This window comes from Ostrea edulis, chromosome 1 (genome assembly GCF_947568905.1).
Source record: "Ostrea edulis chromosome 1, xbOstEdul1.1, whole genome shotgun sequence".
Taxonomy (NCBI): Eukaryota; Metazoa; Mollusca; class Bivalvia; order Ostreida; family Ostreidae; genus Ostrea; species Ostrea edulis.
Window position 1 is genome coordinate 2,191,758 of NC_079164.1, and position 22,376 is coordinate 2,214,133.

The following is a 22,376-nucleotide window of genomic DNA, read 5'->3' on the forward strand; positions in this document are numbered from 1 at the left end:
CGTCTTATTTACCGTAGAATTAAATGATATACTGGTGTTGATAAATTTGAATGATGCAATTACATTCACGTATCCACCTTTCATATCAATTAGACTCAAAGTCTCGTTAAAATTGAATAACTTAAATGTTTTGGTCCGCAAAAAAAAAAAAAGGGGGGGGGGGGGGGGTCCCGGACCCCATTTGGATCCACCATATACATGTAACAACAAACACATCATTATGAAATAAATCACTGGAAGGAAGTCCTTTTTTATAATCTCTGTTGTAATTCACTACAGTGCCGGATCCAGAGGGCGGCCTGGGAGTTGGACACCCCCCCCCCCCCCTTCGTCAAAAGACTTCATTAGATAACGCATTTTGAGGGTGGGATCCACCTTTCTTTGAAAACCAAAATTAATGGTAGAACCCCCCCCCCCCCTCCCCCCACACACACTTTCAAAACTCCCTGGATCCGCCTCTGCACTAATTCAACAAATCCTAAAATATTAGGGAAATAAAACTCAAACACATAATATTGGATCAGCTCGCATGCGCAAGTACAACAGAGTTTATTCATACACGTGTACATAGACATCTGGAGGTTCATTATTCCACTCATTCTACAACAGAAAAAAAGCCGTTAAGTATATCAAAACACAAAACACAAAACACAACCCCCCCCCCCCCCCCCCCCCCCCCCCCCCCTTGCGTCTAATGAATATTGCTGATCGTTCTTTAGCTATAAATATGATTCTATTTGTACAAAAGGCCGAATTCAATATCAAAAAGGGATATAATCACAGATGTTATATTTATACATTGTTTGCAGATTTGAATTTTTTAATGAAAGGAAATCTTTACGTCTGACGTAAATGTTAGCAAAACTACCCAACGTAAACTAGGTCAAAGCAAACTTTAAAACTATATATTTACTCAAGCGATAACACGTAGATAGTGTATACAGGCTGACACGCCGCACAGGTATTTAATGCTCAGGACTAGACGGAAGGTCGAAAGAACAGGGAGGCCATTTTGGATTTTCAGGTGAGACAGAATTATTATTATAGTAATGCCCGCTGTGTTTTATATCATACTATAATTCTATTTCGTTAATTGTTGTAATCTGTCAAAATCTTTAAATGAAATTCCGTTTTTATTTATTTAACAGTGAACTTCTCGTGTGATCCTGGCGTCAGAAATGCATCCCCGGCGCAGTGCTCAGGAAGTCCTACTGTGTGACCTCTGTGAAACTGTCCCCCTACAGAGTCACTGTGAACTTTGTAATATAAATCTCTGTGTTAACTGTGCAGGAAAGCATGTCTCAGATTCGTCTAAAAGACACAATGTCGTGCCCTTTTTACACAGGAAGTCTACTCCTAACTACCCAAAATGTCCGAAACACGCCGACAAACATTGTGAAATGTACTGTGAAGAATGCGACATTCCTGTCTGTTCTACCTGCGTCACTTCAGGTAAACACAAAGGTCACGAAATATCAGATATTCTGGAAAAACTCAGCGCTAAAACAGAATGTTTACAAAAAGATCTAAAAGAATTAGAAACCAGAATTTACCCGCGATATGAAGAAATGGTGCCTAATGTCGAAACTGAGAAAGCCGAGATAGAAACGAAATACGGGAAACTGACGACAGATGCCGATGAACAAGGAGAAATCCTACACCGGGAGGTCACCGCCATTGTCAACCAGCGGAAATCTGCCATTGCGGAGATGAAAACTAAACATCTGGATGCGCTAAATAAAAATACAGAAGAAATCACACAGAAAATGGCGGAACTCAAACAGATCATGTCCGACTTGAAATCAATCCTAAAATCAAATGACGTCTCCTTAACCTCTACTTACAAATCTAGGAATTCAGAATTCAGAACATTACCTCCTAAAGTCCGCGTTACATTACCCAGTTTTTCTGCTCAGAAGATAAACAAAGATCAGCTCAATAAAATGGTTGGTTCTGTGTCATCATTGTCCATTACAAAAGAACAAGGCGACACAATGAAGTCAGCAGAAGCTGTATCGTCTCCTCCAGTCAAACCACTGCTTGATGAACCGCGCGTCACCGCCACCATACACACTGGGTATGACGATCTATTCAGTGTTAGCTGTCTGAGTGAAGATCAAGTCTGGACATGCGGTCAGTATAACAAAACCATGAAGCTGCTCAACCTCCAGAGTAAACTACTGACATCAATACAAACCAAGTCAGGGGACAGACCACAGGACATAGCAGTGACACGGGACGGAGATCTTGTTTATACTGACGATAGTAATAACACCGTGAACTTAATTAAGAATAAACAGATACAGACCGTGATCACACTACAGGGGTGGGAACCTCTCAATGTCTGCTGTACCGCGGGTAACGATCTCCTGGTTACCATGATCAGTGATGATGACAAACAATCCAAAGTCGTGCGTTACTCCGGCTCCACAGAGAAACAAAGCATTCAGTTTGATGATCAGGGTCGTCCTCTCTACTCATCTGGTGGTTATATCTTTAAATACCTCAGTGAGAACAAGAACCTGGATATCTGTGTGGCTGACTGTGACGCTAGAGCAGTAGTGGTGGTCAATCAGTCAGGAAAACTCCGATTTAGATACACTGGTCATCCCTCTAATACCGAGCAATCATTTACTCCACACGGCATCACTACAGACAGCCAGAGTCACATCCTGACAGCAGACTGTTACAATCACCGTATCCACATCCTAGATCAGGACGGACAGTTCCTCCGTTACATTCACTGTGATTTAGAAGATCCATTACGTTTATGTGTGGACATCAGAGACAACCTCTTTGTGGCTGAGTGGTTCGCTGCTAAAGTGAAGAAAATCCAATATCTATAAACACAGTGTTAATTACACAGCTCTACAGTGTTAATTACATCTACCAACACAGTGTTAATTACATCTACCAACACAGTGTTAATTACATCTACCAACACAGTGTTAATTACATATACCAACAGTGTAATTTACAGAACTGTGTTAATTCCTTCTACTTGTTAATTACACCCCCGTGTTAATTACATCCCTGTGTTAATTACAGCCCCGTGTTAATTACAGCCCCGTGTTAATTACAGCCCTGTGTACATTACAGTCCTCTGTTTGTGATGTGTAACATGTACTTGTGTTTGTGAGTTTAACAGAACATTATTTTGTTTGTGAATTAATTCAATATGTGTTTGATTTTACAATGTATATATTAGATAAACATGATACAGAGTTCAGTCTTACATTATTACTGAGTACTTACTTAGATTTGTAGTACTGTAACAGAGAGTGACCCCAAACGTTCAGTCTTCATCACAGATCTTCAGATTCAAGGTCACAGTCTTCTGTTGACCATCAATAACATCACACCACTTATCAAAATCTCCACCGTCCTACAAAATAAACAAAGTGTAATCATATCAAACTGAATTGTCAAGGATAGTTTGTGATATGTCAATGTAATGGGAAGGAAAAGAAGATAGGCTGAACCGAGAATCCAATCCAAGGCCCTTCTTTCTCATGATATGACTGGACCCGAGACCCCGGTATTACTAGTCAGGTGCTCTAACCACTGAACTATCCAAACCAATGTCCATGGTTTGACTGGACCGGGAATCAAACCCGACACCCCTGTATTACATATGTAATAGTCAGGTGCTCTAAACACACAAAACTATCCAGGTCAATATCCACAATACAAAGTGAGCTTTTCCAATTGAAATTTATCTGTTGTTATTGACTTTTTACATTAATTTTCTCCACAACCACTTGGCCAAATCCAATCAAAACTGGTACCATTCATCCTTAGGTAAAGGGAATTCATGTTTGTTGAAATGATTGATTGATTGTATCTTGTTCAACATTTAAATTTAGACCTATACTCGGCACTTACGGCCATTGAGCAGTGAGGGTTCTTTAGCGTGCCACACCTACTGTGACACCGGACATCCGTTTTTAAGGTCATCTCTGAGGACCTGTGACATTCACACCTGATGCCAAGTGTTTGACGATGGAACTGTCACTACCTGTTTTAACAACTTAGGTCTGTTGTGACCAGGATTTGATCCCCTGCCTTTCGCATGCGGGACGTGCGCTCTAATCTCCAGACCACCACAGCGGTACTGATATCCTTAGAGTTTACAATCCCACACGATCACTAAGATCCGAATCTCTGCATCTACTCCAAGTACCTCGGACACGTACGAAAACATATGGGGATCGACGTTTGGACAAGGCTGCATCAAGTCTCTGGAATTCTCTGCCTTTTAAACTCAGACAATGTACTTCATTGTCTAATTTTAAAGTGGACCTCAAAACGCATCTCTTTAGATTAGCTTTTAATTTGAGATTATTTTTATATACTTAGTGCTCTTACATACAACTCTTGCAGTGCTGTTAACAAAAAAAACAAAAACAAAAAAACCCTGCTGTTTGTTATTATGCCTATGTCCTTTTTATGTATTTAATTATTCCTAAGGGTTGTTTTAAATTGTTTCATGTTATTAGAGTAATCATATCATATCGCTATATATTAATAATAATATTTATGCATTTTAATTCAGACACTGAATATTTTATTCACATGTATGTGCACATTGATTTTATATTATCTTTTCTTTCACATTTGTAAAGCGCTTTAGAGAACTAATGTTGATAGGGCGCTATATAAATCTTTTAATTACAATTACTGTTTGTTCAAATGAAGGGTCAAAGGGAAAATAATCAAGAAAAGGCAAAAATAGGGTGGGTCATGAAAAAATCTTCTCACGAACCACTGGGCCAGAAAAAATGAGATGATGTAAAAGTTTTCTGATATAGTATAGATACAAGTTTGTTAAAACCATGGCCTCCCTGGGTTTGGGTAGGACCTCATCAGGGGGTCAAAGTTTTACATGGAGATATAAAGGAAAACTCTTCTTCACAAGAACGAGAAGGTCATAATTAATCATATCAATATGCAAGCATCCCCAGGTAGTGAAGATTCAAGTTTGTTCACAATGTGGTCCTCGGGGAAGCATGGGGGGTGAACCACAATAATGGACACAAATTTTTCCGGGAAGTATAGGGATATGTTTTAGAAATTCTTCATCTAAAAAACAGCAGGGTCATGATTAGTCATGTTAATATGCAAACATGTTCAGATAGTGCAAGTAATTCACTTAAACAATTCATTTTCAAGTAGCAGGTGTGCGGAGTCAAGTGTTTTATACCCCTGCGACTATAGCTGGGGAGGGGGAGGCATATTGTCCTGTCCTGTATATCTACCCCCTACTTTAACATTGCTACTAACTTTTGAATTGTGAGTTATGGCTCTCATATTTCATATATCGGCATTCTATGTAAAAAAGACCTTCCTGGTATTACAAGAGATTTCAACCTTGTGACTTAAACTTAAGCGTTTGATTTTTTAAAGAAACCCAAACTTAGGGCTGTTCCAGAAATGATCAAATGGGGGGGTCGGGCGGCAAACGATATTTTTTTGTATGGGTGGTCGTATTTTTTCATATTTTAATTGGTCCGTGGTTGGACTGTTAAAAAAATATTTATTATGGGTGGTGGGTAGTTTCTATTGTTTTAATTTGTGCCATGTGGGTGTTGAGTTTTCAGAATATTTTTATTGTCGCTCTTGTCGTGTTGGTTACAAAACGTCGGAAGGAAAATTGAAAACGTGCTTTCGAAATGCTGCTTTCGAAATCGGAAATCGGAAGTAACATAGAACTATTCGAGTTGTCGCTCTTTGCAGCGCATAACTTTCCATAACGGCACTCTTCAAATTAGAGGCGCGTTTAGTAGGGTCCCTTTGGACGTGATGGCGGCGAACTCTGTTCTGTAGATTATTACAGTTTACAGTGCATCGATTTTGGGAATATTTTGAAACCAATAGGTATTCCGTTTTCTAATAAAAAGTGGCAAACCTTAGTTGATTTATACGAGGGTACCGATGCGTTATATTTATCAGTCGGTGTGATGGTGATATAGAGGCGTCCGGGCGCGGGCTCCATTAGAAGACGAACGATTTGTGGAAAAACATATCCATACCCATTTCATGATAATAGCATCGTTTGGACTCCCAATCTTTCCAACATTCCCGCCATAGATGCCTTTGATTGTTGATGTGACATCGTTTCTTCAGAACTACTGTGATACAATGTCGCACAGGCATTACCGCGTCATTGACTAGAATGTTTGTCCCGAAAACCTCGCGAGATTTGTACCGTTTTCATTTTTAAAAATATTTTTGTGGTGGGTCTGGTTATTTTTTTTTTTTTTTTTTTGATGGGTCATTGTAAAATGAGTTTATTAATTTGATGGGTCATGGGGTAATTTTTTATTTTTTTTTATGGGTGCTTGGTATATACAAAAGGTGCCTCCCGACCCCCCCATGTATTTATTTCTGGAATAGCCCTTAGTATCTCTTGAACTGTTTAAAGTGCGGCCTTTAGATTTTGCACAAAGATTCCTTCTGACAGAACCTTTCATTTTATGTACACCATTGTCTTTGCAATCTTGACTTATATTTCAAAACTTCAGGTGAAACTTGAACCTTGCTGCTCATCACTTTTGAATTGTAAGTGATAGGTCATTCATTTTAGCTCACCTGAGCTAAAAGCTCAAGTGAGCTTTTCTGATTGCCTATTGTTCGTCGTCTGTCCGTCTGTCAACTTTTTACATTTTCGACTTCTCCAGAACCACTGGGCCAATTTCGACCAAACTTGGCCAAAAGCATCCTTGGGTGAAGGGCTTTCATGTTTCTTCAAATGAAGGGGCATGTCCCTTTCAAAGGGGAGATAATCACAAAAATGCAAAAATAGGGTGGGGTCATTTAACAAGAGGCTCACAGGCCTTATCAGTCACCTGAATACTAGTGAAAAAGTATCACTCCTCCCACAGACTATGAAATCTAGAAAAAATTTCCTGTTCTGAACATCTAAGATAAATTCTTATGTTCAGCAACAGTATTTAAAAAACAAGATGTGCTATCAAAACTTCACTGCCCTCAAAAGTGCATACACTGATGAAAGGCTTTAAATAATAAGTGTATTAACATTAAAACATCAAAAGATATGACTAATTTGGACCCATCCTAAAGTCATAACCCTGGGTTGTAAAATTCACTATTTTTTGTACATCCTTTTCTGCTATTCCTAAGTATGCATTTAGATCTTATACAGTATCAGCAAACTTACACATAAATACTATATACTAAGTTTGGCCCCACCATGGGGACAGAACCCCTACTCTGGGGATCATCAAATTTAAAATTTTGGTAAAGGACTACCTGTTATATCCATTTATTTTCAATTTTATAGGATCAATAGCACTATTAAAAGAAGATGATCATGAAATGCACAATTTTGGTAGAGACATTCTTGCTCTACATCACTATGCATTTAGTTTTTCTTACATATGTGCGGTACTTTAGAAGATGTTTTCAAAATTGGTCAATTTGGGGCAGTTTTTGTCCCGCCTCTAAGGCCCCAGGGGGGCAGGAAACCTGATATTTACAATTATGTTCCCCTTGTTAAGGTCTTCCGTAACAACGGAAGACCTTCTACTGATTGTGCTGGTTAAGATTATTCTTATTCTTCTTTTTTTTCTCTTTATCCTAGACGCTAACTTTGAAGCTTCATATCTCGCTCATTTCTGCATGGATCTTGCTCAAATTTTCAGGGTTTATAAACTTTACAAAACAATTTTAAAATCATGTCCTACATATCAGAAATTCCCCTCTGTTCATGAGTTATTTCCCTTTGAATGAAATTTTAGAGGCTTTGGTTTCCAGACAAAGGCTCCGAGACTGTATAAGCTTGAGCAGGAAAATGCATTGAAAATGAAAAGTAGGAGCATTGTAGTTGTGCACATCGTTTTTTTGTTTTTTGATTACAGCGTTCGAAATGGTGGTTGACAGGGTTAAAAAATTAGGACACCTAAAGGAGCCAAAAATTACACATATTTTCCTTTGTATCTTTTAAACTAAAAATATTTTGTTAAGACGTGTAGAACAAAAGTTGTGCAAAATGTTAAGAGCTTTCTTTTGATATCCCTAAAAAGGGGCTGGCCCCTTCAATTAGGGATCTGGGGATCTTCAAAGTTTTCGCTTTATAACTCAAAAACGGTAAATGTTTCGATATGGCTTTCGCTGGAAAAGTTGTTTTTTAACATCTTAATGATCTCATAAACATAAAATTTTGCTCGAGTATTTTGTTATATATGAGTAAAAAGCTTGACCCGCAAACAGGTAACTGTATCATTAGGTAGGTGAAGGGGGGAAAATATGCGTATAACTTAAATAAACTTGCTTTGATTGATAAATCTACTTCATGAAATGCTAATATTCTTTCAAAATAAGGTTTTAACATGATCTATGGGTTCCTTTAAAAATCATCTATCGACAACTTTCTTTTTTTTATTATTTAGTACCTTTAATATTAACAATCGTTCCAAAGAAAAAAAGAGGAAAAGATTACCTCTTCTACATTTGTTATTAAAACAACGATATATTTAATTGAAGAAACAAAGCTTCAAGCATAGAATAACTCAGTCATTAACTACACACATCTTACATACACCGCGGGGTTTGTTTTTGTTTACAATTACGTAACCGCCTCGAGAAACCATCGCGTGTGAACCAGGCCATGTACACAAAGTAAACATTGTCGTCCTAAATATAACACAGAATGTTATGTTTTTGATCATATTGGATTTTTCGAATAATTCAGTCTTTCCGGGGATGTATATACTTGTTTATACGTCCCTGGTCTTACGTTTGATTTGTTTTAAATTCAAAACTCTAGAGCATTGAGTCAGGCATCAATTTTAAAATCTGCAATTTAATATACAGTTCGTTTCTTAATCATGTCTAATTAAATGTGTGTTTAATATCGGAGATTCATCGCTGCTGGACTAGCGATCTGTGATTTCACACTACTTTAACTGAACACACAAGCTTTACTCAAATTCTTCGTAGTGAAAAAGAAAATGGATACATTTTACAAACATAACGAATTATTTCTGAACATGTTTTGAAATCAACAGTTTATAATCATGATTAAACCAAATCTAAACATGCGTTTAGAATATTCAGAAACCCATGGCTGACCAGTCTCATTTCAAATGATTTGTTGTTTTATTGTTTAAAAACAATGACTTTGATTAAACATTGATTCAGAACTCCTGGTCCAAATTATATAACATCGGCACGTGCTCCTGGCGTGAAATTCAGAAGCGACTTCTGTGCGCACTGTGTACATAATATACCTACATGTATTTACGCAGATAGATATTGAAGTTTAATAAAATATTCAAGATTTGAGAGCAATTTATTTGATTTGTATGTATAAATAATTCAAACTCGATGAATTATTCTCTTCAGTCTGAATATTATGCTATCATAATTTTGTTGTATGATAAAATATTGGTAACAGCTATAAACCTTTATTGTATGTCCTGAGCTATAAATTTCATAAATTTTAATAGTAATTTTTGCTTCATTATTGGGACTGAAAAGTTAAATGCTGAAAGAATTTAATCCCACATACACGCGCGCCTCTAGCTGCAGAACTGTAGCTCTCCGAAAAAGAATTATGTTGACAGACCAGACTGTCAACATAATTTTTTTCGGAGAGCTATAACAGTTCTGCACTACTCAAAAGACTGATTCGTGGAATGGGATCATACACGCATGTACTTGAGTAGTATAAATTTATTAAACACCTAACGATAAAAATTTATAGTACACCTTTATAGCTGCATTAGGGACATATGGTCAAGTTCAAGGTTTTTATGCCACACAGCTCCGACGGAAGACCTCGTTGCTTTGCAACGAGCTTTGCTCTAGTTCTAAATATGTTTCTTACCAAAATTGAAAAGAATTAGAATGATAGTTATCAAGAAGTTAAAAATGTCTATTGTTCACACATTTAATAACTGACCATTTTGGCCCCACCTTGATAACAAAAACCCCTATCCCTTGGATCATCAAATTTACAATTTTAGTAAAAGACTACCTGAGTGTACTTTCTAAATATCTTTTTATATTTTCAATTTAGTATCAATAGCGCTAAAGAAGATGTTATTTAAGTGTTTTAAACATAAACACTATATACCAAGTTTGGCCCCGCCCTGGGGTTAGAACCCTTACCCTGGGGATCATGAAATTTACAAGTTCGGTAAAGGCCTTCCTGCTCTACATCACCACACATGTGCAGTTCTTGAGAGAAATATTTTTGAAAATTGGTCAATTTTGGGCAGTCTTTGGCCCGCCCCTAATGCCCAAGGGGTGCTGGAGTCCTGAAATTTACAATTTATGTCCCCCTTGTCCTAAAGATTCTTCATACTAAACTTGAAAAGAATTGGACAGGTAGTTATCAAGAAGAAGTTAAAAATGTTCAATTGTTAACGCACAACGGACGACGACGGTCACCAACCAATTGCAATAGGTCACCTGATTTTACTCAGATGACCTAAAAAAACTAGCTGTGTCATAGCTATACAATTGCCTTTACTCAAGGGTCATCATTTTACAAAAAGAGAAGATTTTTCTTAAATATTACTATGCAATACTTCTGATCCTCCAATATGACTCCACCATTTTTTATCCCCTATTGTGGTCCCATCTTGCTACGTGGTGCCATAATTTGAACAAACTTGAATCTACACCATGTAGGAAGCATTTATATAAATTTCAACTTTTCTGGAAAGCTTTCCTGTAAATATCAGCTTTTCTGGCTCAGTGGTTTCTGAGAAGAAGATTTTTAAAGATTTTCTCTATATATTTGAATGCAAAACTATGATCCCCTATTGTGGCCCCATCCGACCCCCGGGGGCCATCATTTTAACAAACTTGAATCTGCACTATATCAGGAAGCTTTCATGTAAATATCAGCTTTTCTGGCTCAGTGGTTCGTGAGAAGATTTCTAAAGTTTGTCCCTATATATTTGGATGTAAAACTTTGATCCCCTATTGTGGCCCCATCCGACCCCTGGGGGCCAGGATTTTAACAAACTTGAATCTGCATTATGTCAGAAAGCTTTCCTGTAAATATCAGCTTTTCTGGCTCAGTGGTTCTTGAGAAGATGATTTTTAAAGATTTTTCCTATATATTTGTATGTAAAACTTTGATCCCCTATTGTGGCCACAGCCTACCCCTGGGGGCCATGATTTTAACAATTTAGAATATGCACTATATCAGGAAGCTTTCATATAAATCTCAGCTTTTCTGGCTCAGTGGTTCTTGAGAAGAAGATTTTTAAAGACCCCACTCTATTTTTACCTTTTCTTGATTATCTCCCCTTGGAAGGTTGCCTGGCCCTTTATTTTATCAATTTAGAATTCCCTTGACCTAAGGATGCTTTGTGCCAACTTTGGTTGAAATTGGCCTAGTGGTTTTTGAGAAGAAGTCAAAAATGTTAAAAGTTTACAGACGGACGGACGCCGGGCTACGGGTGATCAGAAAAGCTCACTTGAGCTTTTAGCTCACCTGAGCTAAAAAGATAGAAATTTTACCAGCTCCATACAAAAGTTTGTCTCCAGAAATGGATCAGATGCTATGAGAACCTCTGTCTGTCTTTAAGAGATACCGGTAGGAACTGCTCCTACTTCAGGGTGTCACCATCTCATGAGGCCCAGGGAGCTGAAAAACCAAAGTGACAATGAGTGCTGGAATGACCAGAAATCAGACAGGTACTAGTAAATGAAAGTTTGAGCAAATTAAAATCCTCATGAATTTTGTCAAAAGAAGCCAGCTTGTTATCTTCTAAACAGGAGACTCACTGGCCTTATCGGTAACCTGAGCATTGGTTATATGTAACAATAAGGATACAAAGGCAATAATAATTTTCTTATATTGACCCTGTTTTGGAGGATGACCCTGACAGAGGGGCAACAGATTTTATTCTGTTTTTGTAAGGTCTTCATTTGAAGGGTCTGGGCCTTTCCAATTGGGAAAAATAATGGCATTTGTTTGAACTGTTTCACACAAGGAAGTTGGGAGAAAACCAATCCAGAGTGAATTAAGGTAGACCTGGACTCTTTCTGACTTTCAATTTGGTCAAAGCTTACCTCATTCAAATAAGCAGACGTCAAAATAGTAGGTTTACATAACAATTTTAAGACAAAAATTGCAATCTAAGGGCCAGTGAAGACTTATGAACAATTAGGCTACCCTGCTTTGATTTGTTTTCATTGCTTGGGACTTTCAAAGTACAAAATGGGAAAATACCTGCTTTTTAGCATGGGAATAGAACATTATTTCAGCCCCCTAAAGACCCTAAAATTTCTGATATTAGAGGGCATTTCATACATTATAACAAAGCATTCAGATGGTGGACAATGCATTACATCTTAAAGACAGACATACATACATTGCTGTACCATAATACGTCCCACCTACAAACGGACTTACAGACATTGATATACCATAATACATCCCATCTACAGACAGACATTAATATACCATCTACAGACAAACATCACTGTACCATAATGTATCCTATCTACAGACAGACATACAGACAATGTTGTACCATAATACATCCCATCTACAGACAGACATACAGACATTGTTGTACCATAATACATCCCATCTACAGGAAGACATACAGACATTGCTGTATTATATGTCTCATCAACAGACAGACATACAGACATTGTTGTTCCATAATACACCCCATCTACAGACATATATGCAGATAATGCTGTACCATAATACAATTTATCTACAGACAGATCTACAGACAATTCTGTAACATAACACTGCCCATCTACAGACAGACATACAGACATTGCTGTACCATAATACGTCCCATCTACAGACAGACATACAGACATTGCTGTACCATAATACACCCCATCTACAGACAGACATACAGACATTGTTGTATCACAATATGTCCTATCTACAGACAGACATTGCTGTATCACAATACGTGCCATATACAGACAGACATACAGACATTAATATACCATAATACGTCCCATATACAGTCAGACATTGCTGTACTATAATACACCCCATCTACAGACGGACATACAGACATTGCTGTACCATAATACGTCCCATCTACAGACGGACATACAGACATTGCTGTACCATAATACGTCCCATCTACAGACGGACATACAGACATTGCTGTACCATAATACGTCCCATCTACAGACGGACATACAGACATTGCTGTACCATAATACGTCCCATCTACAGACGGACATACAGACATTGCTGTACCATAATACGTCCCATCTACAGACGGACATACAGACAGTGCTTTACCATAATACGTCCCATGTACAGACGGACATACAGACAGTGCTTTACCATAATACGTCCCATCTACAGACGGACATACAGACAGACAGTGCTTTACCATAATATGTCCCATCTACAGACAGACATACAGACATTGCTGTACCATAATACGTCCCATCTACAGACAGACATACAGACATTGCTGTACCATAATACGTCCCATCTACAGACATACAGGTATATAACATGTTCAATCGGTAATTAATGCACGACAGACGAAACACAATGATGGATGCAGACCAACAGCAATAGTCACTCAGGTAACCTAAAAATGCATTCCTGGAGAGCCAGGTACATGTTATCTACTGTTAATTCTGTAGGTAACTGTATGTAAACTGGTACAATGCATGCAGCTATAACTCATGTCAGGTACACATTGTAATCTACTGTTAATTCTGTAGGTAACTGTATGTAAACTGGTACAATGCATGCAGCTATAACTCTTGTCTTTGACTACGAATCAAATTGACAACATTCAAACAACATTTGATATGTAAAATAACATCATTAGCAAGTTCTGTATTATAATTTACATAGTCTAAGGGAGATAACTGTAAAATCTGCTTTCATGCTCATTGCATAAACTATACTTTTTACAATAAAAATGAATACTTCTCTGACTCTTCTCAGGTCAAATGAGGACACCGACTGATTGCCACACCTCAGCAATTTTCAATAAAGTGTTCAGTCTCCAACAGCAGGCAATGATGGGGTGGTCAATTAAGAACATTTCTTCTGTCCATTCATACAAGTCCCTAAAAATTTCCAATGATATTGAGAATGTAAATGAGGCTGAGCTGATTGAGTCACATGTGTTGCCAGCTGATGAATGTCAAGACACTCTGGAGAAATTATTCCCAACATGAAATCCCTGTTTAGAGTGAGTGGCACCTGCTATAACCCCCTGTACACGTTATGTACTCAGGGGTGGGTGAGTCATTCTTGCAGCTAGCAACACAACCTGTGTACTCCTTCCTTAAAAGTGTCACCTCAAAGCATGAAATAATTAAGATGGTGACAAAGAATGAACTTTGCTGAATACATGGTCACTTACTAGAAGACAATGAGAAAACGAAGACGACATCGACTATTGTCTTAGTTTTACATGACAAACAAAATCTTGCTTAATTAGACTCATTTTTAGATATTATCTTTAAATCATGTAACAAGAAAACTTGATTTATTTCTTCAAGAGATTATAAATACAGCGTATATATATTTTTCTTTTCTTAATTATTTGCTAGCAGTTAACATGGTTATTAGGTACAATAATATACATGTGTTAGTAAGTTTAACAATGAATGTTTGAAACCTAAGAACTTGTTTTTAAAAGTATTTTATTATATTCCTGAATCATGAAAGAAGTAGGTAAAGTTTCTAAAGTCATTTGGCCCAAAATATCGATGATTTCACTTGGAGCTCAAACGCTGGGATTCAAATAAGGAATGGATTAGCAAACCCAAAATTCCCTCAGTTTGATCAGCAAAATGATATAAATGTCATATGACGAGAGCTAGAAGTTGGTATAAAATTGCAGAAATGCCATTTTTAATGAAAATATCCAAAAATTCAGATGGTTTTCCCTTCAGAAAACATACAGCGCATGCGTCGAGCAAATTTATATCCAAGTGTGTTTTTTATCTTAAAATAATACACAATATATATATATCATTTTGCTCAACAAATTCACACATCTTTTCCTGGACAATAATCTGTACGACATTTGACAGTTTTCAGGGTTATTTTGATAAAAAGGCGGGAAATGTCTTATTCATGATGTCCAATTAGATATGTCATTCTAATTTTGTTGACATAGTATACCTGGCATATATTTTACTGTAGTAATTAGGGCTATACGGAACTTGGATATCAGCCTGGATAGCTCAGTGGTTAGAGCACCTGACTAGCAATGCAGGGTCTCAGGTTCGATTCCCGGTCCAGACAAAGATTTTCTCCTCTCCCCTATATATACTACATGACTTTCTTAAATTAAGGTTAATTCCAGACACATTTTATAGAGAAAACGTTTTTGGGCCTTTTTATGTATACAATCGTACTTTGTTCTTTGAGCCAGCCGTTTTCATATTCATTGGGGCCAAGGGGTGGTAAAAGTTCTCTAAATGATTATTCAAAAAAATAAAGTTGATAGTCGGTCAAGAGACCAGGATGTAAAACTAATTTAAAATAATGTAGCTCTGTACCTTGTAATGCTTCTTGAGAAACTTCTCTGACGGGACGAACAGTCCTGCATGGTCACTCTTCTGATAATGGACTAGGCAGATCCATTCCATGTCTGTGTGCAGGGTAGTGCTACGATCCCCATCATTAGCTTAGTGGACAACATCCTAGATAAAATAGACAATAGGAATTAAATAAAAAACATAAACAAATATCTCAGTACAAAAACAAAACAAGCGAGACACAAAGTAGACAGGATTACGAGCCCGAGACAAAAAAGTGGACATCCTGAGCAGCGTTCAGATCCAAATCATTAGTTTTTCATTTAGTCTTTGATATTAATACATGTATTCATTTAATTATTACACTAAATGATACATTTTTTATGCTGTGCCCCACAACGAAACCCCACAGGTGGATATTGTGCATCTTCCCCTACCTGGACTCCGGAGTTGCGATGTTAACTATGAATCTACAAGACATGGAGATGCTAGTACACATAATTTAAAAAAAAAATTAGAATTCATCATGATTTGGTCCTTTAAAAGATATTCATTAAAAATGTCTACTTTATTCATACATAATAATTACAACTCTTTTGTGGCTCCATCCTAATCCCAGGGGTCATTTATATTTAAAAATATGTTAATATTCAAAAATTCACCTCTAGGATTATTATATAATGGATATTCAAGTAGAGAATGCAATTCACCCTCTGTTGAACTTGAGATACGGTGTTGACAGACTCTTTCACATATCATAGGAAGAATTTCATATTTACCATGGTTATCAATTTTATATCAAATGCCATATTGCACCTTGTGGTTCTTTGAACCTCTTTTAATACCTCATCCATGTCCCCAGAGGCAGCTGTGACCCAAACCAGTGGCGAATCTACAGGGGGTTACCCCCCCCCCCCCCCCTTACATTTGGTTGAATAATTTTATAAAAAGAATAATTTTTTTATCATTTCATGGTCTTCGAAAAAAGTACACATTTAGGTCGCACCCCTTTCAAAATTGCCTAGATCCGCCACTGGTGTAAACAAACTCAAAGTTACGATACGTTAGGCCCAGGATGAAAATCCCATACTGGCCATAGATTAATCTCAGCGAGATTCGTCGAGGCTGAATCTCGCTGAGATTAGCCATAGATATTTCTTTTATGCAACCACAGGAGTCGGCAATTTTATCAATATAAAAGTAGAAATATATGAGAAAAGGGCATAAATACTACCACCGAGCGTCATATATTTCTACTTTATTGATAAAATTGCCGACTCCTGTGATACAACTCACAGATACTATTAACACAGGAGTCTGAAGATTTTTCAATAATAGAGCTAAAATAAAAAAAAACTAGTAGGGGGTGTATTATTTTTTTATTTTAGCTCTATTGTTGAAAAAACTTCAGACTCCTGTGCTATAACCAGACGATATATTTAGTGTATTACCTAATAGCACTGTACCCGACAGTCAGTTTTGCTAAGTACCTGCAAAGATCCCTAAAATAAGCTTTTCTTCAGAATTCAGCATCCATTTCCGTTTTCACGGCAAGTGTCTTCTGCTTCTTAAAGAAAGACAACTCTTGTAGATTTTTAGTGGTGTAAATGAACACGGAATGAGTTGCATTTCTTGATAAGAAATCAGAGGCGGATCTAGAAAATTCCTTCAAAAAGGGAGGTAAATTGAAGACCGCAAAAAAGCAAATGCTGGTAATTTTTGGTTGATAACGTTCAAATAAAACCCACCCACTAGATCCGCTACTGTAAATTATGTAGTGCTCAGCTAAAATTATCATTTCAAAATATCAGCGTATAATCTTCGCACTCCACACACTTATTAAATTGTCAGAATATTGTAGATCCACGCAATATTTTTTTACGCTTTGGCTGTAAAGTTTATTTGAACAAACTTTTCTCACAATATTCAGATATGAAATGCCACGGGAAGGCAAACAGTCATTTCAAACCCCTGAAGATACCCCCCCCCCCCTTTAATTGATTTGTAAATGACAAATTATCAAGTATACATTCATATTAGGTCCACCCCGATGCCCGAGCTCTGATTCTGCAATTTAAATGTTAAAGGCGATTTTTTTTCAAAAGTGAAAAAAATATATTCAAAAGTGATAAACAAAAGTTTTTGCAATAAATTAGTGAAAATATGTCTTGTGTGTTAATGTTTCACCTGTCAGTTTATCAGGTCCAGTCTAAAGACTATTTCCAGGGGCGGATCCAGGAATTGTGGTTACGGGGGGTGGGGGCACTTTATGAAGCAGTGGGTCCAGGATTTTACAGATTTTATGGGGCTTAAAATATTTCTCCTATAAAGTCATTTGTACAATTTTTTATCATTTTAATAAGGTGAAATTAATAAAATGACCCAAATTTTTAAGACCCAACTTTAAGTTAACGCCCCCAAATTTTACCTGTTTGATGATCAATGATAAGCCGCCGGTCAATCAAAGTTTTAACAATAGAGCTTAGGTTGACTGACGTTTGCAGAGACTGTGGTCTACTGCTACCTGAGAAAGGTGTTTTGATAACAATCATGGCTAATGATGACCGGCGGTTTGTAGATCTCAAGGAAAGCCCCGGTATACCTGAGTTTTACAATAATACAAAAAAACAACAACAACAAACAAACATAAGTTAATGGAATATTTTCTATTAATGATTTATTATGACTTTATATTGATAAAAAAAGGAACAATTCTTTATTGACGCAGCACATCAACATGTAATGGTTATATTGCCCATGCGTAAAACTGTTACAGTAGTAAAAAAAAAAAAAAAAGCTTCTGTTTGGGATACCACATGGATTATAAATTACACAATCAGAAATCAAACTATAGTAAAATAGCATAAACAAGTTATTGAGATATTTCTATTTATAATTTATTACGGCTTTATATTGAGAGAGAGAGAGAGAGAGAGAGAGAGAGAGAGAGAGAGAGGTATATAAATTTAGAGAGAGAGAGAGAGAAAGAGAGAGAGAGAGATGTGTAACTGTAGCAATAATATAGATAGATGAAATAATATGGCTTGACAATAGTGTTGCATACGTATGGCCATAATTACTAATTTAGTCAATGATTGAGAGTAAGGGAGAGAGAAAAAGGGGGGGGGGGGGCATATTGAGGGGTATCTTGATCATTCTTCATTTGTTTGTACATGTACATAGATCTACTTGGATTTATTCATTCTCTCGAAACATTGATAGTTTACCTACCACACCCACGACACTGCGAACTCCCAGGACACCAGGAAGTGCCTGGAAACACCGGGTTATATTATATTTAGGAAATTATTTGTATACGATATATAACAGTTTAATTTTTAAAGTTTTAAAAAGCACAGGTTTAGAAATGGGCTAAACCCGTTATCTGCAATACATAAATATGACCAAGTTTGAAGGTTTACAGGAAATAGAAATGCGGTATGCATGTAGGTAGAAATTTGAATTTTTTTTTGCACAAATCAAGACACTAAGCATAATTTGTGATAACCTGAGAAGTTTCCTGTGTATATCATAAAAATATACACAACAACTGCTCTCTTGGCCAGGAAAATAACATTGAACATGGATAAGCTCTGCCCACATTCATTGATCCGTGGAGAAACCTACGGTGCTTTTTGGGGTCTTTAAGGGTTTTTTGGAAAAAATTAGGTTCTCCTAATAAAGTAATTCAAAAAATCAAAGGATTTTGTCATTTACTTCTTCGGGGGGGGGGGGGGGGGGGGGGGTATTGCTTCTTTTATCGTTTAGTACATTTTCCAAAACAAAATACCGCGATTTACCTTAAATTTGAAAATTTTAGGGGGGGGGGGGGCGAGCTGGCTGTACCCCCCTTTAAACCCGCCACTGATTTCTACATACTTAGCTACTTATAGCTACGTAGGTATTTAAACCTACTCCAGGTACCTACTTTTACCCACCTTTTCCTTTGCTTGCATTTCGTGGTCGAACGCAGGAACGGCGCAATATGGTGTGTACCAAATTTCTTGATTCACTTACACTGACGATGAATACCACAAAAATAATGGACAAAAATGATTACTTTCTAACCTTTCAAATTCGCATCAATAACAGCACTCATTTCTATTCTCTAGGAGCTTAGGATGATGATAACGATCACCGTGTATCACCGACACCAGATATTGCTACCAGTCGAAGCGAGGATGTTTGAAATAATAACACACCAAGATGTGAATTCCTTCTTTTTAAACCACTTTTTATACATTTGCTGATGCTACCACTTGTTGGAATGTTTCAGCGATGTACAGACTTACTGTCAGTGAGTTAATTAAGTGCCTTGTACCTGTAAAACGAAGGGATATCCTCTTCTGTTTGTGACACATATGTGAGATATGTATTGTAATACCATATTTTTATGTATATGTTAGAAAAAGAAAAGAAAAAATACTGTGCGTAAAAAGGGTGGAAGTATTAGACTATGTGCCGAATATAGACAATTGAACAAGAAGACCATAAACACTGATAAAGGACGCATATCCGCTTCCAAGGATCGAAGAGACTCTGGACATGTTACACGGCGCCAAGTGCTTTAGTTCTATCGTATATAATCTGCAGTGGTAAACAAACCGGATTGGCAATTCCAGACCACAACAACCCCGGTTCGAAACCTAGCCATCCTGAACTATTTTTTTTTCTGTCCTACTTCGATGTACAATATCATTTCACAGAAGGAAAGAAAATTGATCAGTGATATAATGGTAAGCTTACAAGCATTAAAAGATTGCAGTTATTTAAAAATTTGGTATTGACAATATATTAAAAACTTACAGGAGTTGATGCTTATTCATTACAAATTTAAAAAATATATATATACATGTATATATCAGTTTAAACTGCATGTAGAAAATACTGACTTTGTATGTTAGAATAACTGGAAAAAGTAAATTGTCGAAAAAGTGGGGAGAGCAGACCAGCCCAGCCTCCCTGCCCACCCCAACCCCCTGTATACGTGCCTGAAACAACATATCAATTCGTGTTGAACGAAAGGTGCATATCTGCATTTCATCAAATTCCAAAGGAGCTCGAATTTATGTGTTCCCCTATTAATTATTTTGTATGCAAGATTCGTTCCCGAATCATGCTTTCAGTCAGAGCAGAAATGAATTCATTTTGAAGTACATCTAGTTTGAATGCAAATGTGGGGTTCCTTCTTTTAATTTCATCAGACTCATTAGAACCCCCTCCCCCAAACTATGCAGCTTTGTTTTTATTGATATCTAAATCGGCATATGAATCCGGATACAAATTATATGATGTTTTTTCGTGATCATATAGATATCGATACTAGAAAATGTTTATACTCTTGCCTTTTGCATATCCTACTAATGCATTACAATAGATTGACACTGCAGCGATTTTTTTCCTTATATAACTGGTACCGATAAACGGTACCATTCCCAATGTCAAAAACCATTGATTTTTCCCAATTTTGAGACTAAATATTCCCAATTTACTTGCCGAAATATAGACCGCTGACATCGTAATTTATTTAGTCTGAAACATTGTACAAATTAACTAAAATGTCCACTTCCGGTATTAAATCGAAAGTACAGATCATTATAGGACAAACACCACCAAATGTTTTCCCATAGACTTCCATACAAATTCCAATCACTGTCAATTATTTATTAAGCCAATTTTCAAACAATCAGTCACCATTCAGCAAAGTTCATCATCTCCCCTTCAAAATTCCACCAAAAAATATATGGCTTGCCGTTGCGTTTTTCCTTCAAATTTTGGCCTGTTTACAACTAGTGTAGATCCGCACTGAATGATATTGTCCATCCAAATATCACCTCTCCACTCAGATCTTCCCTTATAACTTCTGTATCTTTCTACATATTCTGTTATGTCACCTGTCATTTTTATCACTTATATTTCACTATTAAATTCCATCACAAAGATTTTCTGTTAATGACCAATCAGATCTCCTGTCAACTTTTCTTCTCCGCACAACTTTCGGTGTCCACAATGGCGGCGGGTGTCCACAATGGCGGCGCCCTGTAGCTAGGCAATTCTGGTGTTTTTCCGGCAGTGCGCGTGTTTTGTAGAACTACGACGATTCTAAAACGAGCCTATGACGATTCCTTATGTCTCACAACAGCAAATATTAGCGTAAAAAAGTTTGTAAAGAGATGACTACTTCTTGTTTTGTTTTGTTTTTTCTTTTCTTTTAGTTGAAATCATTTGACGATACATTTGTAGAAAATTCCCAATCAGTGTTCGATTTTGATGCTATTTTTCCCAATTGAGTGGGTACCGGTACCAGTACCAGTGGGTAGAAAAAAAATCGCTGCACTGTATCATATCAAATAAAACCTCAACACGAATTTTACTGATTTATGAATACTAACATCCTATCGAATACATTTGGATATGAAATTTCGACGTACAGCGGTATGTCTATTTTCAGAATATATCCATTGCGCCAGATCTACGAAATGAAAATAATCATTATGGCATTTTACAGAAACGTTAAAACACACATGCTATAGTCCTGCAATGCATGCATGCATGCGATTTTTCTGAATGCATGGATTTATGTATTTGTGAATGAAGTTCCTACGCTTAAAACTATCTTGGCCTTTATGCATTTTGTTTTGTGATTTTGGTTTACCATTCCTTACACTGTGTAAATGAAGGAAAACTTGGTAAAGGGTGCAATTCTACACCATACAGTTAGTATGCATGCATGTGTTGAAAAGTAAAATGTACATGTAATAACCAGACATGTATCGTCATTTTTCATGGGGGGGGGGGGGGGGGGGGGGGGGGTACAACAGGATGACAAAAATGGAAAATTGGATTCTTTAAAATTTTTTTGCCATTCAAAATAATAATTAAAAAAGATGAACGAA

General features: G+C 37.0%; 1 protein-coding gene, 2 long non-coding RNA genes and 1 other non-coding gene across 5 annotated transcripts; 2 read left to right on the top strand and 2 right to left on the bottom strand.

Annotated features, from left to right (window-relative positions):
• Window positions 1-513: 513 nt before the first annotated feature.
• On the bottom strand, window positions 514-1,689 carry LOC125664504 (uncharacterized). Its single transcript, XR_008798913.1, has 2 exons — window positions 1,554-1,689; window positions 514-600 (listed from the first exon to the last, which is right to left on the bottom strand). It is a non-coding gene; the product is annotated as an uncharacterized LOC125664504 (long non-coding RNA).
• Window positions 934-3,225, top strand: LOC125664466 (E3 ubiquitin-protein ligase TRIM71-like). 2 transcript variants are annotated; one of them, XR_008798910.1, is made up of 3 exons: window positions 939-1,024; window positions 1,149-2,934; window positions 3,015-3,225. XR_008798910.1 is itself a non-coding variant. In XM_056150664.1 (2 exons), exon 2 carries the CDS (start codon window positions 1,179-1,181, stop codon window positions 2,844-2,846), a length of 1,668 nt encoding a protein of 555 aa, XP_056006639.1. In that variant the 5' UTR covers window positions 934-1,024; window positions 1,149-1,178; the 3' UTR covers window positions 2,847-3,225. The 2 variants fall into 2 exon arrangements, 1 of the variants encoding a protein (XP_056006639.1); XM_056150664.1 differs by having other exon boundaries at window positions 934-1,024; window positions 1,149-3,225.
• Window positions 3,226-11,407: 8,182 nt separating this feature from the next.
• LOC130050501 (uncharacterized) lies at window positions 11,408-16,224 on the bottom strand. The gene is made up of 3 exons (XR_008798912.1): window positions 15,502-16,224; window positions 13,913-14,055; window positions 11,408-11,626 (listed from the first exon to the last, which is right to left on the bottom strand). It is a non-coding gene; the product is annotated as an uncharacterized LOC130050501 (long non-coding RNA).
• On the top strand, window positions 15,173-15,244 carry Trnaa-agc (transfer RNA alanine (anticodon AGC)). The gene has a single exon. It is a non-coding gene; the product is annotated as a tRNA-Ala (tRNA).
• Window positions 16,225-22,376: the final 6,152 nt, after the last annotated feature.

What these genes read in the sequence shown, in the direction of transcription:
- LOC125664466 (XM_056150664.1), top strand. Translation starts at nt 1,179, where the DNA reads ATGCATCCCCGGCGCAGTGCTCAGGAAGTCCTACTGTGTGACCTCTGT.